This window comes from Siphateles boraxobius, unplaced genomic scaffold (assembly GCF_051911475.1).
Source record: "Siphateles boraxobius isolate OS27281-9 unplaced genomic scaffold, OSU_SipBor_1 8, whole genome shotgun sequence".
Taxonomy (NCBI): domain Eukaryota; kingdom Metazoa; phylum Chordata; class Actinopteri; order Cypriniformes; family Leuciscidae; genus Siphateles; species Siphateles boraxobius.
Window position 1 is genome coordinate 7165664 of NW_027509208.1, and position 18029 is coordinate 7183692.

The following is an 18029-nucleotide window of genomic DNA, read 5'->3' on the forward strand; positions in this document are numbered from 1 at the left end:
TTTTTAAATAAGTTTAATTTATTAGTAGAAGTAGCATTATTAATATTAGTATTGTTAATGTATGTAACATTAAGTCTACAAGTAATAACGAAAACATACAAAAAATATTAATAATAATCATAATAACACATTCAAAAAGATGGTTTATAAAGTTTGAAGTTGCTTTATGCTTACTCAGTAGAAGAAAAAGAAAATATGATCAGCCTGAGGACCTGTACAGATTTAATATCAAGGTTGACATCAGAGACAATTATTTAAGATGTTTAATAAAAGCAATTGGAATAACGCAACAAAAAGCCAGGAAACTCTCATCTAATTGAGTCAAACACTGCATGGCACAAGCTGGGTTATCAGTTGCTAAGCAACTCTAATTGAATAAACCCTTGCCTCCAATTTGTAGGCATTTATTTGAGCTAAATTTGAGAGAAATGTCCTGCTTCCATCAGATCATTTAACTAATGCTTTGGAAATCATGAAAATGGCATTATTATTATTTATTTAAATTTTTTATGTTTTAAAAGTGCCAAGTAAATGGATGGCAATCACTGTATTTCAAAACAACACTTTCACTTGACCTTTTTATACATTCAAGCATTCTGGTGGAGCACAAAGTATTATGTTATTTCCACATACCCGTTGTGGTGAAGCTATATTAGAAATCCAAGCTAGCGGTTACTGGATTTGGATAACACATTAAATCTTCAAAATACATCAAGACATTTTAATTAATGACATAACTAGCATATGGGGGGAAACACGCTGCCCTTTTCAGTAATTTTTTTCATCTCAGTCACATGCAAGTGACTAATCTTTAGCTTTGCCTTTGCCATAACAGGCGATTAACTCAGAGAAACAATGTTTCTTTTTTTATGAAATGCGTTTACTAAGACATGCTTTTAAAAAAATACGGGTCAATGAATGAGGAACTGGTCACTCAGTACACCAGATTTAATGAACCACTGCCAAGAAATAGTCTTTAGAGATTTTCTAAGTATTTCAGTGTCAAAACAATGTTCCTTTATGCATTGTTTTGCTAGAATTTGAGTATTTAAATTATAGGTTTTTACCAACCCAATGTTTATTTTGAACATAGCTGGACATTTACTATTGGAAGAGAAAGGATTTCTTCCAAATAACTGATTATGTAAGAAATACAAATTCACGTGTAAATAGCCCGAAAAAGGCCTGGCTTTTGAAGAAAAGGTATAATTAAATGAAAGCCTGTGAGTCACAATGCTTATGCAGTATGATTAATCTTTATTGTTCCAAACAACACTTTACTGTCAACAGTCCTCTAAGCAGAGGATGTCTTCTCATTGTGTTTCACCCCATATATACTCTCCTGTTCTCTAACAGGAAAGCCATATTCCTCTGCAGACGAACCGGTTAAATAATTCATAGTTGCGTATTAAAATGCATTCTGTTTCCCATCTACATTTACAAATCTTATTAAATGACCACAGACAAGGGCTGAGATTTGTTCTTAAAGGTAATGTAGAATCTGAACACTTCAGTGCATGGGATTAAAAGTTTTTTCGCCATTTTTTGCCAATAATTTTCGCCAATAATTTTCTTTCATCTTTCTCTAAGAAATGCCAACAGCATTATTGGGTGTTTGTGCATTAAACCCACATTGGTTTTCCATTACCAGCATGTGGTCATGGCAGCATTTTAATAGCATTGTAATGGTAGTGCACATAAAAGTTCATTTATATGCTTTAATTGTGAGTAAATTCGTTTCAAGCTATTTGAAATAGATTATGTTGCTAAATAAAATGTGGGCAGTGATGCTTCAATAAGTTGAGCAGGACACATTAGTCACATTCAACACAGCATAGACATATCTACATAAAAATGATTGTGATTAATTTTATTCACCATTCCAACAAAACAAATGTCAAGCAATCCATTCCTACCATATGGTGTTTCTTGCATTTCCTGTGAAAGATCAATATCCGGTTCTGTCAGTTCATGGAGATGAACGAATGTCTATTAAATCGCCCACACAGACAGCAAGAGAGCATGAAAACTCCACCTGCTTCCTACTGTAAACGTAAACACTCCATGAGTTCTCTCCTTCATTGTTCCTTCACTGCACTCACATAGAAAATGATCCCAAAATAACTTTAGTTATAAAACAGAGTCTTTTATTGGCTTTTAATGATTTGGTCCATGGCACTGTGTTTTAGGGGTCCACATTAGGGAAGGTACTAACTTTATTGTTTCTACTGATGCGTCTCTCGGGTCGAACTCTAGGCTGCTTGGTCTGAATCAGCTCCTCTGGTGTGTTACCCAACGGAGGAAGGAGTCTTTTCTTACTGTTCCTGGTTTCAGGCAGCCATTGAGGCGGCAGCTCAAACGGCCCGAAACCAAACTGCGTTGCATCCTCGGGGTCTGTGGGAGTCGCGGGGGCAACCTGCGAAGAGGAGTAGGCACATGACTGAATAGGGGAATGTTTTGGTAACACTAAGCCCTCTTCTTTAACCCCGTCCCCTGACTGTAGCTGACGCAGCTCTCCTGCCAGCATTCCATTTCCACCCTGTCCCTCATCTTTGGGTTGGAAATTGGCGGAAGCCACAGATGAAATTTCATTCTCATCTTCTTCTTCCTCATTCGGTCTGAAGATCTGCTGTTGGCCGATATTGAACATCTCTAGGAGTTGACTACCAGAGCGAACCACAGTCTCGCCCCCTAGTGGCCCTACCTCAGCCAGACCTCCAATGCTGACCATGTTCCTTCGGCTATAGCGTCGGTGCAACCGTGCTAGCATATCGAGAAGGCAACGTCGCACTGAGCGGTTTACTGTGAGGAGAAACAGTGGGTTGGTGAGGAGAGAGACCTTTGGCAGCCACACAGCAGTCAGTTGTAACCAAGACGAAGCTTTCGCAGACCCCAGCACTGCACGGTATATCACCAGAGCGGCGTAGGGAGTGCTGCAGAGTGCAAAGACTAGGACGATGGACAACAGAGTGGCATGAAGTTCAGACTCACGCTGAGACACATACGGAATGGAAATGCTGTTCTGAGGGGTGCGCAGCGCTGCGATGATCACTTTCTTCTTCTGGCTGCTGCTTAATGCACGGCGGATAAGTGCCATGGCAAGAAACACCACTGCTAGTGGTAAAATAAGCGTGGTGATGCTGTATGTTACCATGTAAATCAGATGTCCAAACGATTGGCCGTCAGAACAAGATGAGGTGGCGTAGACATCCGTCACATTGCTTATGGCGAAAACAGGGACACTGGCCACCACGGCATGCACCCAGATGTAGATGACCAGGTCTCTGGATTTGGCATCTGATATCTTTCTCTCCAGCGGATACAACACTGAGTAGTACCTGGAAGCGAAAGAGAGGATTACAATTTTCAGAAAAAAAAAGTCCATTGTCTATCTTTCTATTAGTCAACACAGCGCAATCTGCGTGGAGAACCCCCGTTCGCACAGTTGGTGTTTTTTTTATTTTTATGGAACTGGTTCTAAATTAGAATCGCTTGTTGGTTCCCAGCCCTAGTTGTCTCATATACATATCCATCCTCTTGAAATGATCGGATTTCGTTGAGCATGTAAACCACATCTGATTAAATTAACTACTAATATTAACCAATCTGTAGCAATATTAGGTCTCACAAACATTATAATACAATGGTAAACTATGATTTGCTAAAAATAATCGGTTCATTCCGTAAAAGAATGATTCGTTCGGAAATCGGTTGGTCGCGCTGATGAGTTTTTATTTGATTTGATCACTAAAAAGAACTGACTCATAAGAGTCAACCGTTTGGGAATTGGATTAGAGTAGTTGTGCTAAATTTATTTTTTGGTTCTGGTTTTGAAATAGAATCGCTTGTCTGCTCCCAGACCTATAGTTGCCCCAATTACATAACCTTGACACTGTTTAAATTACAAAATTGTTTATTATAAGATCACAGTTTAAATGCCTTATGTGTGTGCAAAAGCATAGTAGATGTATTTTATTGATTCATAACTGGAATTTCAGAAAATACAAAACAAATCTGTCAAATATGGATATCAGTATGTTTATTATGCGATTTGTGTCGGCATGGTGTCTATGAATTTTTTTCTGAAGTGGAAAAAATGCTGGTATCAAGAAAGGTTTCTGTGCTCAGCAAAATAAATTATTAAATGAATTGATAAAGGGTCTGGCAGAGTATGTTGCTATGGAAGCACTAGTCTGTGAAACAGCTGGTGCCCATGGGTTGAGTACAACTGTAAGGGTTTCCAGATTTTTTCACAAGATCTTTTACCCTATTATTATCTTAACCAATTGTTTTAATGATTGTTTGGTTGAGGCTGAATTATAGTGACCTCAAAGCTGAGACAATTACACTTCAGTTAAAAGCAAAAGATGAATAAATGTGTATCTACTCACCTGTCCAGGGCAATGACAGCGAAGCTTAGCACAGTGGCGGAGCAGAAAAGTCTGTGTAGGAACTTGATGGTTTTGCAAAGCAGGATTGTGTGAACCCAGAGGCAGCAGAGGGGGCTGGCATTCAGGGCTATGTCAAAGGGCACACACACCAGCCCAGCACAAATGCCAGAAAACGCCAGGTTCTTGATGAAGAGATTTGTGACAGACTTGAAGACGTTGGTGTAACAAGTGCACCATAGCACTGCAATATTGCCTGGGGAGAAAGTGATGAAAAGGAGAAAAGGTTGAAGATTCACAAGCCTAGGTCAGTATCTAAGGACACACAGTTGAATGTGCAGCCTTCATCACATTGTCTACAGCAGTTCCCATGGCAATGAGGTACCTAAAGGTTGCAAGCTTATTTAAAGGGGTAAAACAGTGAAAAGCCTGATTCTGACAATAAACAGTATGCTATTATTATGCTGTGATGAAGGAAAAACAAGCCTCACAGCACTGAAGATTTGTTGAAGAAGTTAAATCGTAGCATGCATCTTAACAAGTGATTGCAATATTGAGATGTTCACCTGAGGTGAGACACCGGTTGGGTATTTCATATTTTTAAAGGAATATTCCAGGTTCAATGGACGTTAAGCTCAATTGAGTGCATTTGTTGATTACCATAGGGGAAAATAATTTCACTTGACCCTTCTTTTCTCAAAAAAAATTAAAAAAGCCACAATGGGTTACAGTGAGGCAATTACAATGGAAGTGAATGGGGCCAATCTGTAAATGTTACAATAATTGTTGCAACAGTATAGCCAAAAAAAGACGCAAACAATGTCAACGTGATTTTTGTGTGAAAGTGTCCCTTTTTTGTGTAAAATTACAACGTTTTATTTGCATTGAAACAGAACACCAAAAACCTGTATTTCTTTAACATTTCTTGTTAAAATTATGATTAAACAGCTTTAAAGCTCAAAGAATACACAAGTTTTAACAGATGCTTTAATATAATTATAAGTTTCACATTTATGTTTTTAAATCCTCCAAAAAATGGGTCTATTCACTTCCACAGTGCCTTTTTTGAAGAAACTGAGGTCAGGTTGAAAGTCAAATGCTCCAACTTGTAGGCTATAAACTCAGAATACTCATTTAAGCTCATGACAACACTGTCAGAGATAAGCATTTTCATACTTTCTTCATACCATAGATAGATATGCAATTAAAACAATTAGTGAGAGCATGTAAAATGTTGGGACAGTGTTGAGGTGAGTTACTTGTAAAAGTAATGCATTAAAATATTGCATTACTCACTAAAAAAGTAACTAATTGCATTACGTAGTTACTATTTATAGAAAGTAATTAGTTACATAACATTTGTGTTACTTTTTCTCACCTGGGCTGGGCTTGCTTGTTTGTTTTTTTATAACAACAAATAAAAGTTAGGGTTAGGGTGGCAAATTTTCCAACCAAAAGTGAAATGAATAAGCCTCAGGCTGAAAGAAATGCAAATTCACGCCTGTACAGTAGACGGTGCAGTAAAAATAAAAAATGCAGAAGACAGTTCAACAAGCTTACTTCAGCAAAAAAAACAACAACAAATGTGATGTTTATTTAAAGTCATTTTTGCTTATTGGTATGGTTGAATTGGATCATCGAAGGTCAGCAAAAAAGACAGGTTAATAAAGTGATATTAACTATGTATTTGTGTAATTTAATATATTTAATTATTCTGAGATTGTATTTCACGGTTTTATTCATTTTGAGTAATACTGAATCTGTTTTTTGCCAGTGAGATGAGTAAATGTCTCTGCTCACATTTATTCTAAGACTACAATAACCATCATGTTCATACACCTCTGGACTTACTCACGATTTCTCTCAAGGAGAGCTGCCAGTCAATAAATGGAAAAACAAAGTAACCTGAGTTACTTATTTGAAAAAAATGAAACAGAAATTGTGTTGTAAATTGAAAGCGTTACTTTAATAGTTGAAAAAAGCATCTAATTATGTAACTTAAGTTACGTGTATGTGTTACTCCAACACTGCTTGCAGCTAAATGAAAATGAAACGTAATTTCAAGTGGAAAACCATGTTTTTTTCTTTTTTCTTTTTAAGAAATGATGCACGGACATCAGGAATTCACACGCCTTGAATTGAAATGGAGCCTGAGGTGATTTTCTTCTTGGATGTTGATACGAACGGAGCACTTAGGTGACAGGTGCTCTAGCCAGCTCCATTATTCGGTTGACACACTTTCAGAAGGTGCATCTTTTTCCCAAAGATCGGGACTTTCATCTTTTCCCATTACCATGCAGGTGTAACGGCCACAGCACAGAGGAATCCATCTGCAGCTGTCTCTGTGTTATTACCCTGATGACATTTAGAGTGCACACTGACAGTCCTGGACAATTGTCCATTTGTTCAGAAAGTTTGTGGTTAACAGTGGTATTTAGACATCACAGGACCTTCTTTAGTGGTTTCTCAACTCTTTCTAATACGTTTGAGAATTCTGAAGAGTGAAAATGGATGTCAGCTGCTCCTTTCTGACATTTTCAAACAACTAACTGCTGTTATTACTTTATAATTAATACATCTTAATCACTGAAAAATCACTCAAAAGTAATACAATTGTCAGAACATATGGTATCAAATATTGCCATGCGTTTAAAATTATAGTTCACCAAAAAAGAAACATTGTTATCATTTACTTTATTTATGCATTTTACTCATGTATGTAATATTGAACTTGAATGTATAAACAGCGATAAAGATGTTATTGGAATATCGTGCTATCAAACAACTGTATTCTTTTTTATTTGGAGGGTTCATGAGCCAAGCTGTTTGCTAAATGAATGCCAAGGATAAATCTTGAGGTGGTGTAACATGACTAACCCATTGCCACAATGACTATCTATAATGAATGTAAGAAACACAAAATTCCCATCTTTTCTGAAACTTGAGCCCTAATGCAGTGCAGAGACTGATCTTCAGATTACAAACATTTATACTAAGCAGTCTGCAGGCTAATTAGTCATGTGATGTCTCATTTGGTTGAAACTCATGAAATTGCCTTCCTTCAGAAAAAAAACAAAATAGCAGAACAAAGGGACATTATACTATAATTAATGCTAAAAACTCATTTATTCTGAGGAGGGCTCTGAAAGATTTTTCTTTCTGCAAATCTTGCATCATTTTTATTGGCACAGGATGGTGTGAATACACTGCATTTAAGAAGATAAGATTATCAATCGTGTCCCACAGCACCAGTGTAATCTGTGTAAACAAAATTCAGCCTTTTTCTGTCCTTGGCATCATTATCAGAGTGAGTGGCTGCCGTGTGGTAAAAACCCTCCTTAGAAATCTACAATGTGACATCAAACTGACTGTGAAAACATTACACATCTCTATTTGTATTGATTGAAGCATGACTGAACAAAAAAAACCCTCTAGTTTCTTTGCTCCTGCTTTGTCTCATGATCAATGGCTTCTAGATACGATAATCAAGTTGCTGCAATGTGTAAGAATTCACAGTCATCTTCTTGGAAACATCTCGAGCATGGCGAATCATTTGATTTGCTGCATCTAATACATTTTCTAAGTTTCTAAGTGCTTTTAGTGAAAACAAGCTGTTTGCATGGCATCAGCGCCAACATATCAATTGTCATCAAAACTATTTGAATCTCAGCAAAAGTTCTCCAGTTGAGTAGTGCTGTACTATAAAAATCTATAGAATAATGGAGGCATCTCTAAATAGTTGTTTAATTGTTTGAGTTAACTATTTGAAGTAGCAACTTGCGACAAACGACCCAGACTTGTGATTAAATTGTAGTTTTATTTAGGAAAGATACCAATATTACTGCATATTATAGAAATATGTGCAGATTAGAGAATGGAAATGATCAACATGATCATTAATTTAATAAACTCGTTCTAAAAAGAAGTGAATGTAAAACTGCACTTTCATTGCAGAGAAGTCAACAGGTTATGAAAGAGAAAACTGTAATCACAAAAAATATTATTTTGAACAACACCAGTAATTCTATAAAGAGACAAAAACCCTCTATATTCTTAATAACAAATATTCAATTCCTCCCATAAGTTCTGCTTTGACCAAGCATAAATAATTTGAAAAAAGGCTTGTGGGATGGATATTTCTCACAGTATAAATTGTGCAATTTAATATTTTGAGTTAACACTTAAGTAAAGTAAATAAATATTTATTCCAGGAACAGGTTTCAAAATGTGACCTTGTTAATTAATGTTTAAATGGACAACTTAATTTGTGTTGTTTTAAATTATTTTCAACATCAGGGTCCACAGTGTACAGATTGTGAAGGGGAAAAACTTGCTGCAGCATGACTAATTACAACACCTGTGTGTCAGTGAATGCTCAATAATGAACAGCTTTTGTTTACAATTTCAAAAAAAATCTCACCTCACCAGTTCATACAGATCAGAACATATACTGTAACATCTGCTCAAATGCGATTTATCAAGGGAAATATGTCAGCCTATGATAATGTTTATTAAATTTTCACATTCCAAATATAATTTGTGCACCAACTGTAAACATTAGAGTGGATATTCATTCACATGTAGCCTACTACAGTGCAAAAGGCCATTAATATGCTCATATTGGATAGTGCAATTTATCACATCAATTAACTTAGATGTGATTGTTTGTTTTATTAAAATATATGTAGAGATCAGTGCAATCCCCACACATTTGCTGACGAACAGCCAAACATGTTCATTCTCGTGTTTGTATAGGCTACTTACCCAAAAGGGAGCCGATGAGGATGAAAACTTGAATGGTGGTGGTGAAATCTTTGTACGCTCTTTCCTGCACACGGATCTCCTCCAGCCGGGTCACCTCTTTATCCTGAGCATCACCCCACAGACCAACCGGAGACGACGCGTTTAGGAAACCCAGGTTCGAGGCGTTTAAACTTGTGTTTCCGTTTTCTGACAGAGGAAACCAGCTCTCCACGTTTTCCGCCTCCATCATCATTCATATCCGAGGCGCCACTATAGTTCTTAGGCTTTCCGCGCGCACGTTATTGGTGAATAGAGCTTGAGCGTTATGATGTCGTGTCCATCATTATTAACACCCGGGTTTTCTACAGTTTCTCCAAATTATCGAAAACGTGAAATGTTCTGAAAAAACGCTGAACGGAGATCTTTCCCGAGCATAACATATCCCGGATAGGATTGCATATTTGGTTAAATTTGCATTACGTTGCTAAACTACATTTTGAGAATCGCGACATTGAAAGCCATATTTCACATATAAAAAGGCATGATTTCGTTTTCACAGCACAGATCACAGTGATGGAGCGATTCGGTAGTGACGGCGACATTCACGCGCTTGTCTCTCGCCACATAAATCAGCTTAATTCATTTCACTATAGCCAATAGACGAACATTACGGGTTAAATGTAAGATTTCGCGAGCGCTGGGTTACTAAAATATGTAAACGTATGCAAATAATCATGTCTAAAAACAGTGTATGATATAAGCCTTAGACAATATGATAGATAAATAACGTACCCGTATGAGATCGTTATGAATGATCAGCCAAATCCAAGTGTCAAAAAGGATGATTTTGGTAAACGCATATCACGTTAAATTCGTGACAGTGTGGGGTCTAACTACTGGGTTTTTAGCGAACAGGCTTCATTGAGAGTGACAATAGCGCTTTATTTCTTCAAATGAAAGGTGGGCGCTTACGATAAAACGTCACCGTATCCGTCCGTTACGGCGTCTTCTAGAGGCGCGTGGGGATTTGTATTTGGCGAGATAATGATGCAGACATAACCTGCACGCGAACAAAGTAATGCATGTTAAGATATTAACAGAATCCTCGGAACAGATATGGTATTTGAAGAGTTTTCCTTATTGTGAATAATAAATAATTAATCCAGTGAGCAAAACGCCAACATATCCACAAATTAATCTTTGCAGTGACTAACTGAGTGTGCAAACCTTGAAAACAGCAACCTATTGACTAGGCTACTCACACTGCTTTGAATTTGTCTGCGCGTTGCTTTGGTTTGTTTGTTTCTATAATAGGAAGGTCAGTGTTCCTTATGGTCAGTGGAAATTTTAGACAACCCATGAGGAATCTCTAAAGCCTGCATGAAATAAGACTGTGGCTAGTTGTCACACACGGATGTTGTCACAAGAGTTAGGCTATAGGCTATACCGAAGTAACTATAAGTTTTCGAGTAAACATTCCAGTCATATCTTTTTTTTTTTTTTTGCAGTGGTTTCGCATAGGTTTCAAACACCTAATCTTATGTTGATTTCTGAATTCTACATCCAGTACAACAGTGATGCACATGCAGCTCATTGTGATTTAGCAGGCAATAAACTATTTAAAATAATTCAAAATAAAGTCAAAGTTTTCTATATAGGATATCATCTGTGATATTTTTTAAAAAATAAATTTTTGTAGGCGTGTTTTAGTAAGTCTTTTCTTCACCCTAAAGCTTGATTTTTAAGACCCACTTTCTCCACCTAAATCTATGTCAATCTGAATCAAATCTGATTTAAGACATATTTTATTTCCCTTAAATGATTGTGATTTATGGATACTGCAATCTGCTATTATTCTCAGCACTAGATAGCAGCATCTGCTGCTTAGACACAGGGTCTTTACTCATGCTAATATATCCTAGCATTGTCCAGTGACTATTTTAAGACAAGTAAATCATTATATAAAAAAAGTTCTCTAGCTCTCACAAAATACAGGCCAGAAAACAAAGCTAGCAATCGACCCTCATCTATTCATTACCATAATAAAGATGTTCTTTGTTGTAGAGCTTATACTGCCATCCACATCAGTAATTATTGGGCTGGAAAACATTCTTCAAATGTTTTCAACATTCTTTTAAAAAAAACAAATTATGTTTCTGAAATACAAAAAAGTTCAAACAATCAATTCATGAGAATGCCATGCACTGCACGTTATAGTAACAGCTCCTCTATAAATATAAAATGAACCCTTTCCAGTTAATCAACATGTAAGAACTCTTCAGAGCTTCCACTTAAGGAGTGCGGGTTAAATAACAAGGCCTGCTAGAGTGTTTCCTTGCCATAGTGCTCTCTAAAAGATTTGCAATAAGTACCACTGCAGATTTGCGCAGAGATCTCATCCATTTACATGTTTAAAAAAAAAAAAGAACATGTTGATAAATCTGAAAATAACCAATCCTCAGCATTCATCCAGTGAGATTGGCTTTGATGTATTTACGTATGTAGAATCATGTCCGTTATACTGCAATACAATTGAAAGGGATAGTTCACCTAAAAATAAATAAATTCTGTCATAATTAACTCACCATCATGTTGTTCTAACCATGCCTGACTCCATTTCTTCTCTGGAACACACACACACACACACACACACACACACACACACACACACACAAAAGACATTGTAAACACCTTTGACTTAAATTGTGAAGATGAAAAAGGGTTGAAACTTTCTTCAACTTCATCTTGAAGGTGAAGAGTGAATGAGAGTATTTTCATTTATGATTGAACTATCCCTTTAAATATCATAGATAATGTTTAGTATTGTTGTGGCACAGAAAGATTATTTTGAATTATTGGCTTCCTAATAATCATTTGTGGATGCAGCTCGTTCCATCGACCAACACTTTAGGATCCAAATCAAAATAATGTAAATCAGACACAGATATGAGGTCACCTCCTAGAATCAGCATTAGTGTTTTGGTAAAGTTATAAAATAATTATTAAGAATAATTATAAAAATTATAAAAAACACATTATCTCAAGATATTTAATTGTACTTCATTGGAAGCTCTAGTAAGGTACATACTGTAACTCACTTGTAACATTGCACTTGCCCATGGTTGCATATCTCATCACAGTGTCTGTACCCTGATGGAATGTGTATCTAGACATAAACATTCACTAGGAAAGAAAATACTGAAGAGGAAAACAACCTGCTCTTTATCCTCCTAAAAGGCTGAAGATTTAATCAAGGGTTCTTTGAAATGAAGGGACCAGGGGCTGTACAATAAAATGGACCTAGTATGGCGATATAACAGAGAATGCAGATCAACAGCCCCAGTATAGTGAGTATTAGTTACGAAATGATTGAAAATGACTTGAAATAAGTGTTGTTATTCAAAAATGTGGCATAGCATTGAAAGTTTATTACCGTTCAGAAGATTATTTTTTAAAAACAATAAAAGAATACTTATGTTCAGTAAGGCTGGTTTAAAAGTGACAGTAATACATTTACATTGTTACAAAAAAATGCTTTTCTTTCCAAAAAATATTAGTTGTTTCCAAAAATATTTTTTAGCAGCATAACGGTTTTCATTTAACATTGATACTATTAAAGGTGCTCTAAGTGATGTCGGGTGACGTCCCTTCTTGTTGACGTTTAGAGTATTGTCAAATGAAACGGAGGAGATGTTTGCTGTATGTGCCAAAAAATGGTTTGGCCTAAAAAACACGTGACATCGCTTAGAGCACCTTTAAGAAATGTTTCTCTGGCATCATACTTTGTATGAATGATATAAACATCAATAGATTTAGAAGCAAATCAACCATTATCACTAGAATGATCATTTTTTTAATACTTGATAATATCTAGATTAGAAATTCAAGTCAACATTATAACTGGATGTCATGACTAATTATGTACTGTAAATGCCCTTTTTCTTACAGCATAGATCTGCAGTTGTGATCAGCAGCCGCCAAGTGTTTTTTGAAAAAATTCACAATCCTCGGCCATGCGTCCAACTGTGCTTCTGAATGAGCCTTGGGTTCCCCGCCAAAGAAAACCACATGGTTAGCTGCAGCATGAAAATTAGCGAGACAAAAGGGCATATAAGGCACCTCAATAAAGTGACCCGCTTTTTCATACCTCACCAGCTCGTAGTTATTTTTCCCATGTGCTTTGAGTCTGTCGCATGCAAGTTTTGCATAATAGGCACTTTGCCAATTCCTATCAGCTTCTGACATTATAAACATGAATTTACCAGAGGCACGCTCAATGGGAATAACACTAGGAAGGCCTTCTTTGGACATCGGGTCGTTCATGCAATCCCCAATATCCACAAGGCCTGACGGTGTCATTTTTGATTTCTTTATGTCGAACATGAGGGGTGGAATACAGATGTCTTTGTAGTAGATCGGGATCAAAGTATTGGCATTGCATCCATTGATACAAATAGTGGCCGATATACCAGGCAGGAATGTTGCCATTGACAAAGCGAGATCTCCACTCTTTGATATGGACACTAGGCCAATTTTTTGACCTTTGACCTTTGAATAAAAGAAAATAAAAATAAGTGTTGGAATTGAATTTGTTATTCTTATAAACCTGCCTTTGTAATTAGCTTCATTTTATTTAGAGATTACAAGAACAATAAGGAATGTGCATGAATGGTTATACATACTAACCTCTGGCTGTTGTCGCAAGAAATCTATACCTTCTTCAAAATACTCTAGGTGAAATTTTTCAGCTTTTTTGGGTATTTCTCGGTAACCTTGGAAAGCAAAGGCTAAAACGGCAAATCCTCTTTTTGCGAGCAGAGCTGCCCTCAACTCAAACGGACCTCCTCTAAACACATTGGTATCCAAAATACCAGGAAATGGTCCTTTACCTGAAAAATTAGAAAATCGTCATTAAAAACTCTTTTTGCCAAGCTTGATTAAAATAATAATGGCCAGCATGAATTTGTGATTGACAATAGAAGACATTTTCAATAGTCAAACAATGGTGTTACACTGCACTCCTCCGTTTTCACCACAAGGCGCTGCTACAAAACAGAATATGGCCAAAAACTTTCTCATCTCAGTCTACCAAGGACGCAAGTCCAAAGTTTGCGCACTTGATAGCGGGTCTCTGATGCCCACAAATTAGCTAAAATCTCCCGGAAACTAGAGCGAGTGAGCTAGAGCGCGCATGCGAGACTGTGCTCCAAACCGTTTAGCGCGCACACGGCGGAGAGGGAGGGAGAGAGCGAGACCTTACTTGTGTACCTCATGAAGCGCGTTCTCCGGTAATTCATAAAGTGCATGCTCATTAATGACGCAGCCGGCCAAACGTGATTAGAAATGCATTTTACTAAATATTTTTTGGTTAATACATTTGTAACTCAAGTAACTTTATTGACATCAGTAACTGTAATCAAATTACATACATTTTAAATGTAATGAGTTACATTACTGCGTTATCACGAAAGTAGAATACAACTCTGGTTGCAAGGTTGGTTTTCTGCGTGGGAACGTTGGGGGGAGCGGGGGAAGTCGCTATTTTCACCGGAACATCCAAATGATTTCTAAACGGCTTTAGTTGAAATAGTTGCAAATTTAAGCACTATAATTTCAATTTTTTTTCAAATCATAATGCGGCCTCCTGGATGAGAACCACTGCTATATGGAGTGCCTTAAAAGCTAACGTTAGCCAGTAGATACTTAAGCTAAAATAACTGACCAGGTGGCATAAAAAGAGTTCCTCTGATCCTGGCTTCAGTTACAGGAATTCTCCGGACACCATCGGCCATGCAGTGTCTCTCGTTTGTTACTTTGGCGATGACTTTTTCGTCACTGACACATTCAAAATCAACGAGTTGAGAGCGGGTCACGTCTGTTAGTGCAAATTTGCAGCTTACGACGTCTGCTTTCAGTGCCCAGAATAAGCCCATTGGTTCAACTCCGGTAAAACTGCCACCAAGAGAAGGGTCGCGGTTCAGGTCAATTTGACCACTGCTGTCTGCTTGGTAGGTGGCAGAAGCCTTGAAAACAAATCCCTTTTCATCGGTGATTTTAGACCGCAGATCCACGCGTTGTTGTGGATTTAAGCCACTCACGGTCACGTGCACTGGGTCTTCAAAGGAGCACTTATTACTGGGCAAAAGCCTAATGCTGACCCCCGAACTGTAGTGCATTTTTGACAGAGTATTTCTGGCGAAAGGGGTAACTGCGTGATTCAGCACGGATAACATGTCGTCTGTGTGATTCTTCTTCTGGCGTTTAACGTCGGTAGTCAAACCAACTTAAATGTTGCATTTCCGCCACCTATTGGAGAGGAGTGTGGAGCGCATAATGGTTGGGAAGTCGAATGAAAACGGAACGGGACGGGTCGGGTGGGGGTGGGGGTGGGGGTGGTGGTGGTGGGATTATATGCGGGTATCTTAAATTCTATTGATCAGTCTTGTTTCTTTTAAGAAAATAAATAATTCATGAAATATTCATGATTGTTTTAGGCCATTTCCCAACAGAACCTGAAGTGACCAATTATTTATTGCCAAAGATCTTAAAGCTTGAATTAGTTGAAATCTTGCTCTTTCATATGCATCACACTCTATACGTGTTCTACTGATTCTGCTTGACCATATTTGTCACCGTTTCCAGTTTCATGCTTCCCCATTCTAGGCTGACACTGATTTAACGAACAATGTCCAATACTCATTCTTGAGATTAAAACGTCCTCTTTCTTATTACCAAATTTTCTTCTTTCTAGACCTACTTTTTATTTAATGTGATGAAAGTATCTACCTTTTGTTCAACTATCCCACTCCTGCCATTCCTTTCTTATTTCATTTGCTATTAACCCTTTTCTGCTTTACTCTTTGACACTTTAATGTCAATTTTTAAACGTTTTAAAGCATGTTTAGCCAGATGGTCTGCATGTGATGGTACCCACAAGAGGTTTACTATAAATCCAGATTGTCTTATTCTAAATAGACTCTACATCACTTCAAATATTATATCTTGTCTTGCTGTTTATATTCTAACAAGCTATTTAAATCTCACAGGGAGTCTGTACAAATGACTGATCTTATTGGTTGTACTTCCGTGTGATTATTACTGCAATGTGTTGTTGCTGCCCTCATCTTCGTCTTATTCTTCTCCTTGAGTACTTGTTTATTGGTGGTTGGCAAACCAGCTTTTAGGTGCATTACCGCCATAACTGGAGTGTGGAACAGCAATGGGGGAGGGTGCAGGTATGACATCGATTTGAAGGCGAACTGGCAGTTAACATCACACTGGTTCCCTCAAGAAAAACCAAACCAATAGAATTTTACCATAGGCTTTTGGATTATCACTAAAAAAAAATCTCTGTAATCAACAAAAGTTTTTGATACATACACGTTTTGTCTATCAAGATAATTATCACAGATGAACACAACCTTTATGAATTTTGAAGCCTAAATGCAGTCGCCAGAAGTAAAAAGCTAAAGGTAGGCTATAAACAAACTACACCACGGCCCCACGAATTCAACGTCACCATCACTAGGTTCAGACAACTCTTTCAGTTTTTATCTACAAACATTTTCCCAGAACGTTTGAGTTAGAATAGTTTGCAAATTGCAAGTGCACAATTATAACCATAACAATGCTGTAAACGTGAACTGAGCTGATCTGTTCGGCATGATGTTTAATCTCGTCATTTGTTTCTTTTCTTCAAGCATTTAATAAATGGTTAAAATATAATGTTTATCATTTAGACAAAAAAATAAAATAACAATTATGCCACTTGTTAGCAACTGCTTTTTTCAAGACACGTAACAGCTTTAAAAAATCACAAGTGTGTAATATTCATGTATTTTATGTCATAGAATAAAAAATGAAAGTGTCTTGAGCTTGCGTTCACCACAGACCTTAGTTCATCCATTTAACCAAAACCCCATTTAAAAAAACCATTGACTTCGGGACGATGGAACCGGTGCTAAAATGCTAACTCATTTCTGCATTTTGGTCGACAAAGTGATGTCATACCTGCACCACTCTATACGGAAAGGACTACTCTTACTAAATTAGGGAAAACAGGATTCCTTAGTTAGTTACTTAGGCTAATTACATTCGCCAATATAATCTTGTTGCTTTTATATATTGCAACACCTCATCTTTCATAGCTTGTTTTCTTGCCAACAGATTTTTTTAATGACATGTCTTGGATTCTTTTTTCCTGCAATTTTATGAGCAACACTCGTCTTTCATTTTCATACAATGTACAATATAATATTGTATAATATATGTTCAACTGTCTCTTCTACTATCCGATCCTGTTGCTTGCCACATTAAATATCCAAATATTCAAATTCTCTCTTTTAGATGAAAGAAATCGAGCAATTACCCCAATTACATCAATTCAATTGTAAAAGAACAAAAAAGCAAAACGTTAAAAAAAAAAGTCTGTTTGCCAGCTTTTTTTTTAGTGACATGCAATTCTCAAAACTTGTCACTTTCCCCCTTTACATTGATTTGTATTCCCATTTTTAACACAGCAAATAAAATAAAGAGAAAATTATCATAGAAAAGACCAAAAGGGACAGTTTAAAAAACACAAAAGGTAATGTACCTACCTACATAAGTTATTCAAATATATAATGTGCAAACTTCACAAATATTCACTATGTGGCTTTTTTTCATCAAAATCTATAATATTATTAATGTACTTTTTGGTTTTACTCAGTAAGACGTGTTTTCTTTTAATAAATATAGGTAGGATTAATAATAAAAAATATATATAAATGAACTAAAATCATATTTATTATAAATTGTGAAGCCAGAATTACATTTTATTTATGAAAATGAGTTACTCGTAAGCTGTTAGAACTAAGAGAGCAAATGCACTTCCGTGCATTATGCTAAACCAGACCCATC

The 18029-nt window shown here is 36.8% G+C and overlaps 2 protein-coding genes across 2 annotated transcripts; both read right to left on the reverse strand.

The window, feature by feature from the left end:
• Nucleotides 1–10097, reverse strand: gpr176 (G protein-coupled receptor 176). Its single transcript, XM_077220400.1, has 3 exons — nucleotides 9153–10097; nucleotides 4392–4644; nucleotides 1–3338 (listed from the first exon to the last, which is right to left on the reverse strand). Exons 1-3 carry the CDS (start codon nucleotides 9382–9384, stop codon nucleotides 2186–2188), a joined length of 1638 nt encoding a protein of 545 aa, XP_077076515.1. The 5' UTR covers nucleotides 9385–10097; the 3' UTR covers nucleotides 1–2185.
• Nucleotides 10098–12537: 2440 nt separating this feature from the next.
• acot20 (acyl-CoA thioesterase 20) lies at nucleotides 12538–15399 on the reverse strand. Its single transcript, XM_077220405.1, has 3 exons — nucleotides 14854–15399; nucleotides 13818–14020; nucleotides 12538–13679 (listed from the first exon to the last, which is right to left on the reverse strand). Exons 1-3 carry the CDS (start codon nucleotides 15362–15364, stop codon nucleotides 13074–13076), a joined length of 1320 nt encoding a protein of 439 aa, XP_077076520.1. The 5' UTR covers nucleotides 15365–15399; the 3' UTR covers nucleotides 12538–13073.
• Between the last annotated feature and the right edge of the window lie 2630 nt (nucleotides 15400–18029).

Coding starts and splice junctions, on each gene's coding strand:
- gpr176 (XM_077220400.1), bottom strand. CDS start 9,384: ATGATGATGGAGGCGGAAAACGTGGAGAGCTGGTTTCCTCTGTCAGAA. Junction 4,645..9,152: donor CCTCATCGGCTCCCTTTTGG/GTAAGTAGCCTA, acceptor CTTTCTCCCCAG/GCAATATTGCAGTGCTATGG. Junction 3,339..4,391: donor GCTGTCATTGCCCTGGACAG/GTGAGTAGATAC, acceptor TTTCGCTTCCAG/GTACTACTCAGTGTTGTATC.
- acot20 (XM_077220405.1), bottom strand. CDS start 15,364: ATGTTATCCGTGCTGAATCACGCAGTTACCCCTTTCGCCAGAAATACT. Junction 14,021..14,853: donor AACTCTTTTTATGCCACCTG/GTCAGTTATTTT, acceptor CTAATTTTTCAG/GTAAAGGACCATTTCCTGGT. Junction 13,680..13,817: donor TCTTGCGACAACAGCCAGAG/GTTAGTATGTAT, acceptor TTTTATTCAAAG/GTCAAAGGTCAAAAAATTGG.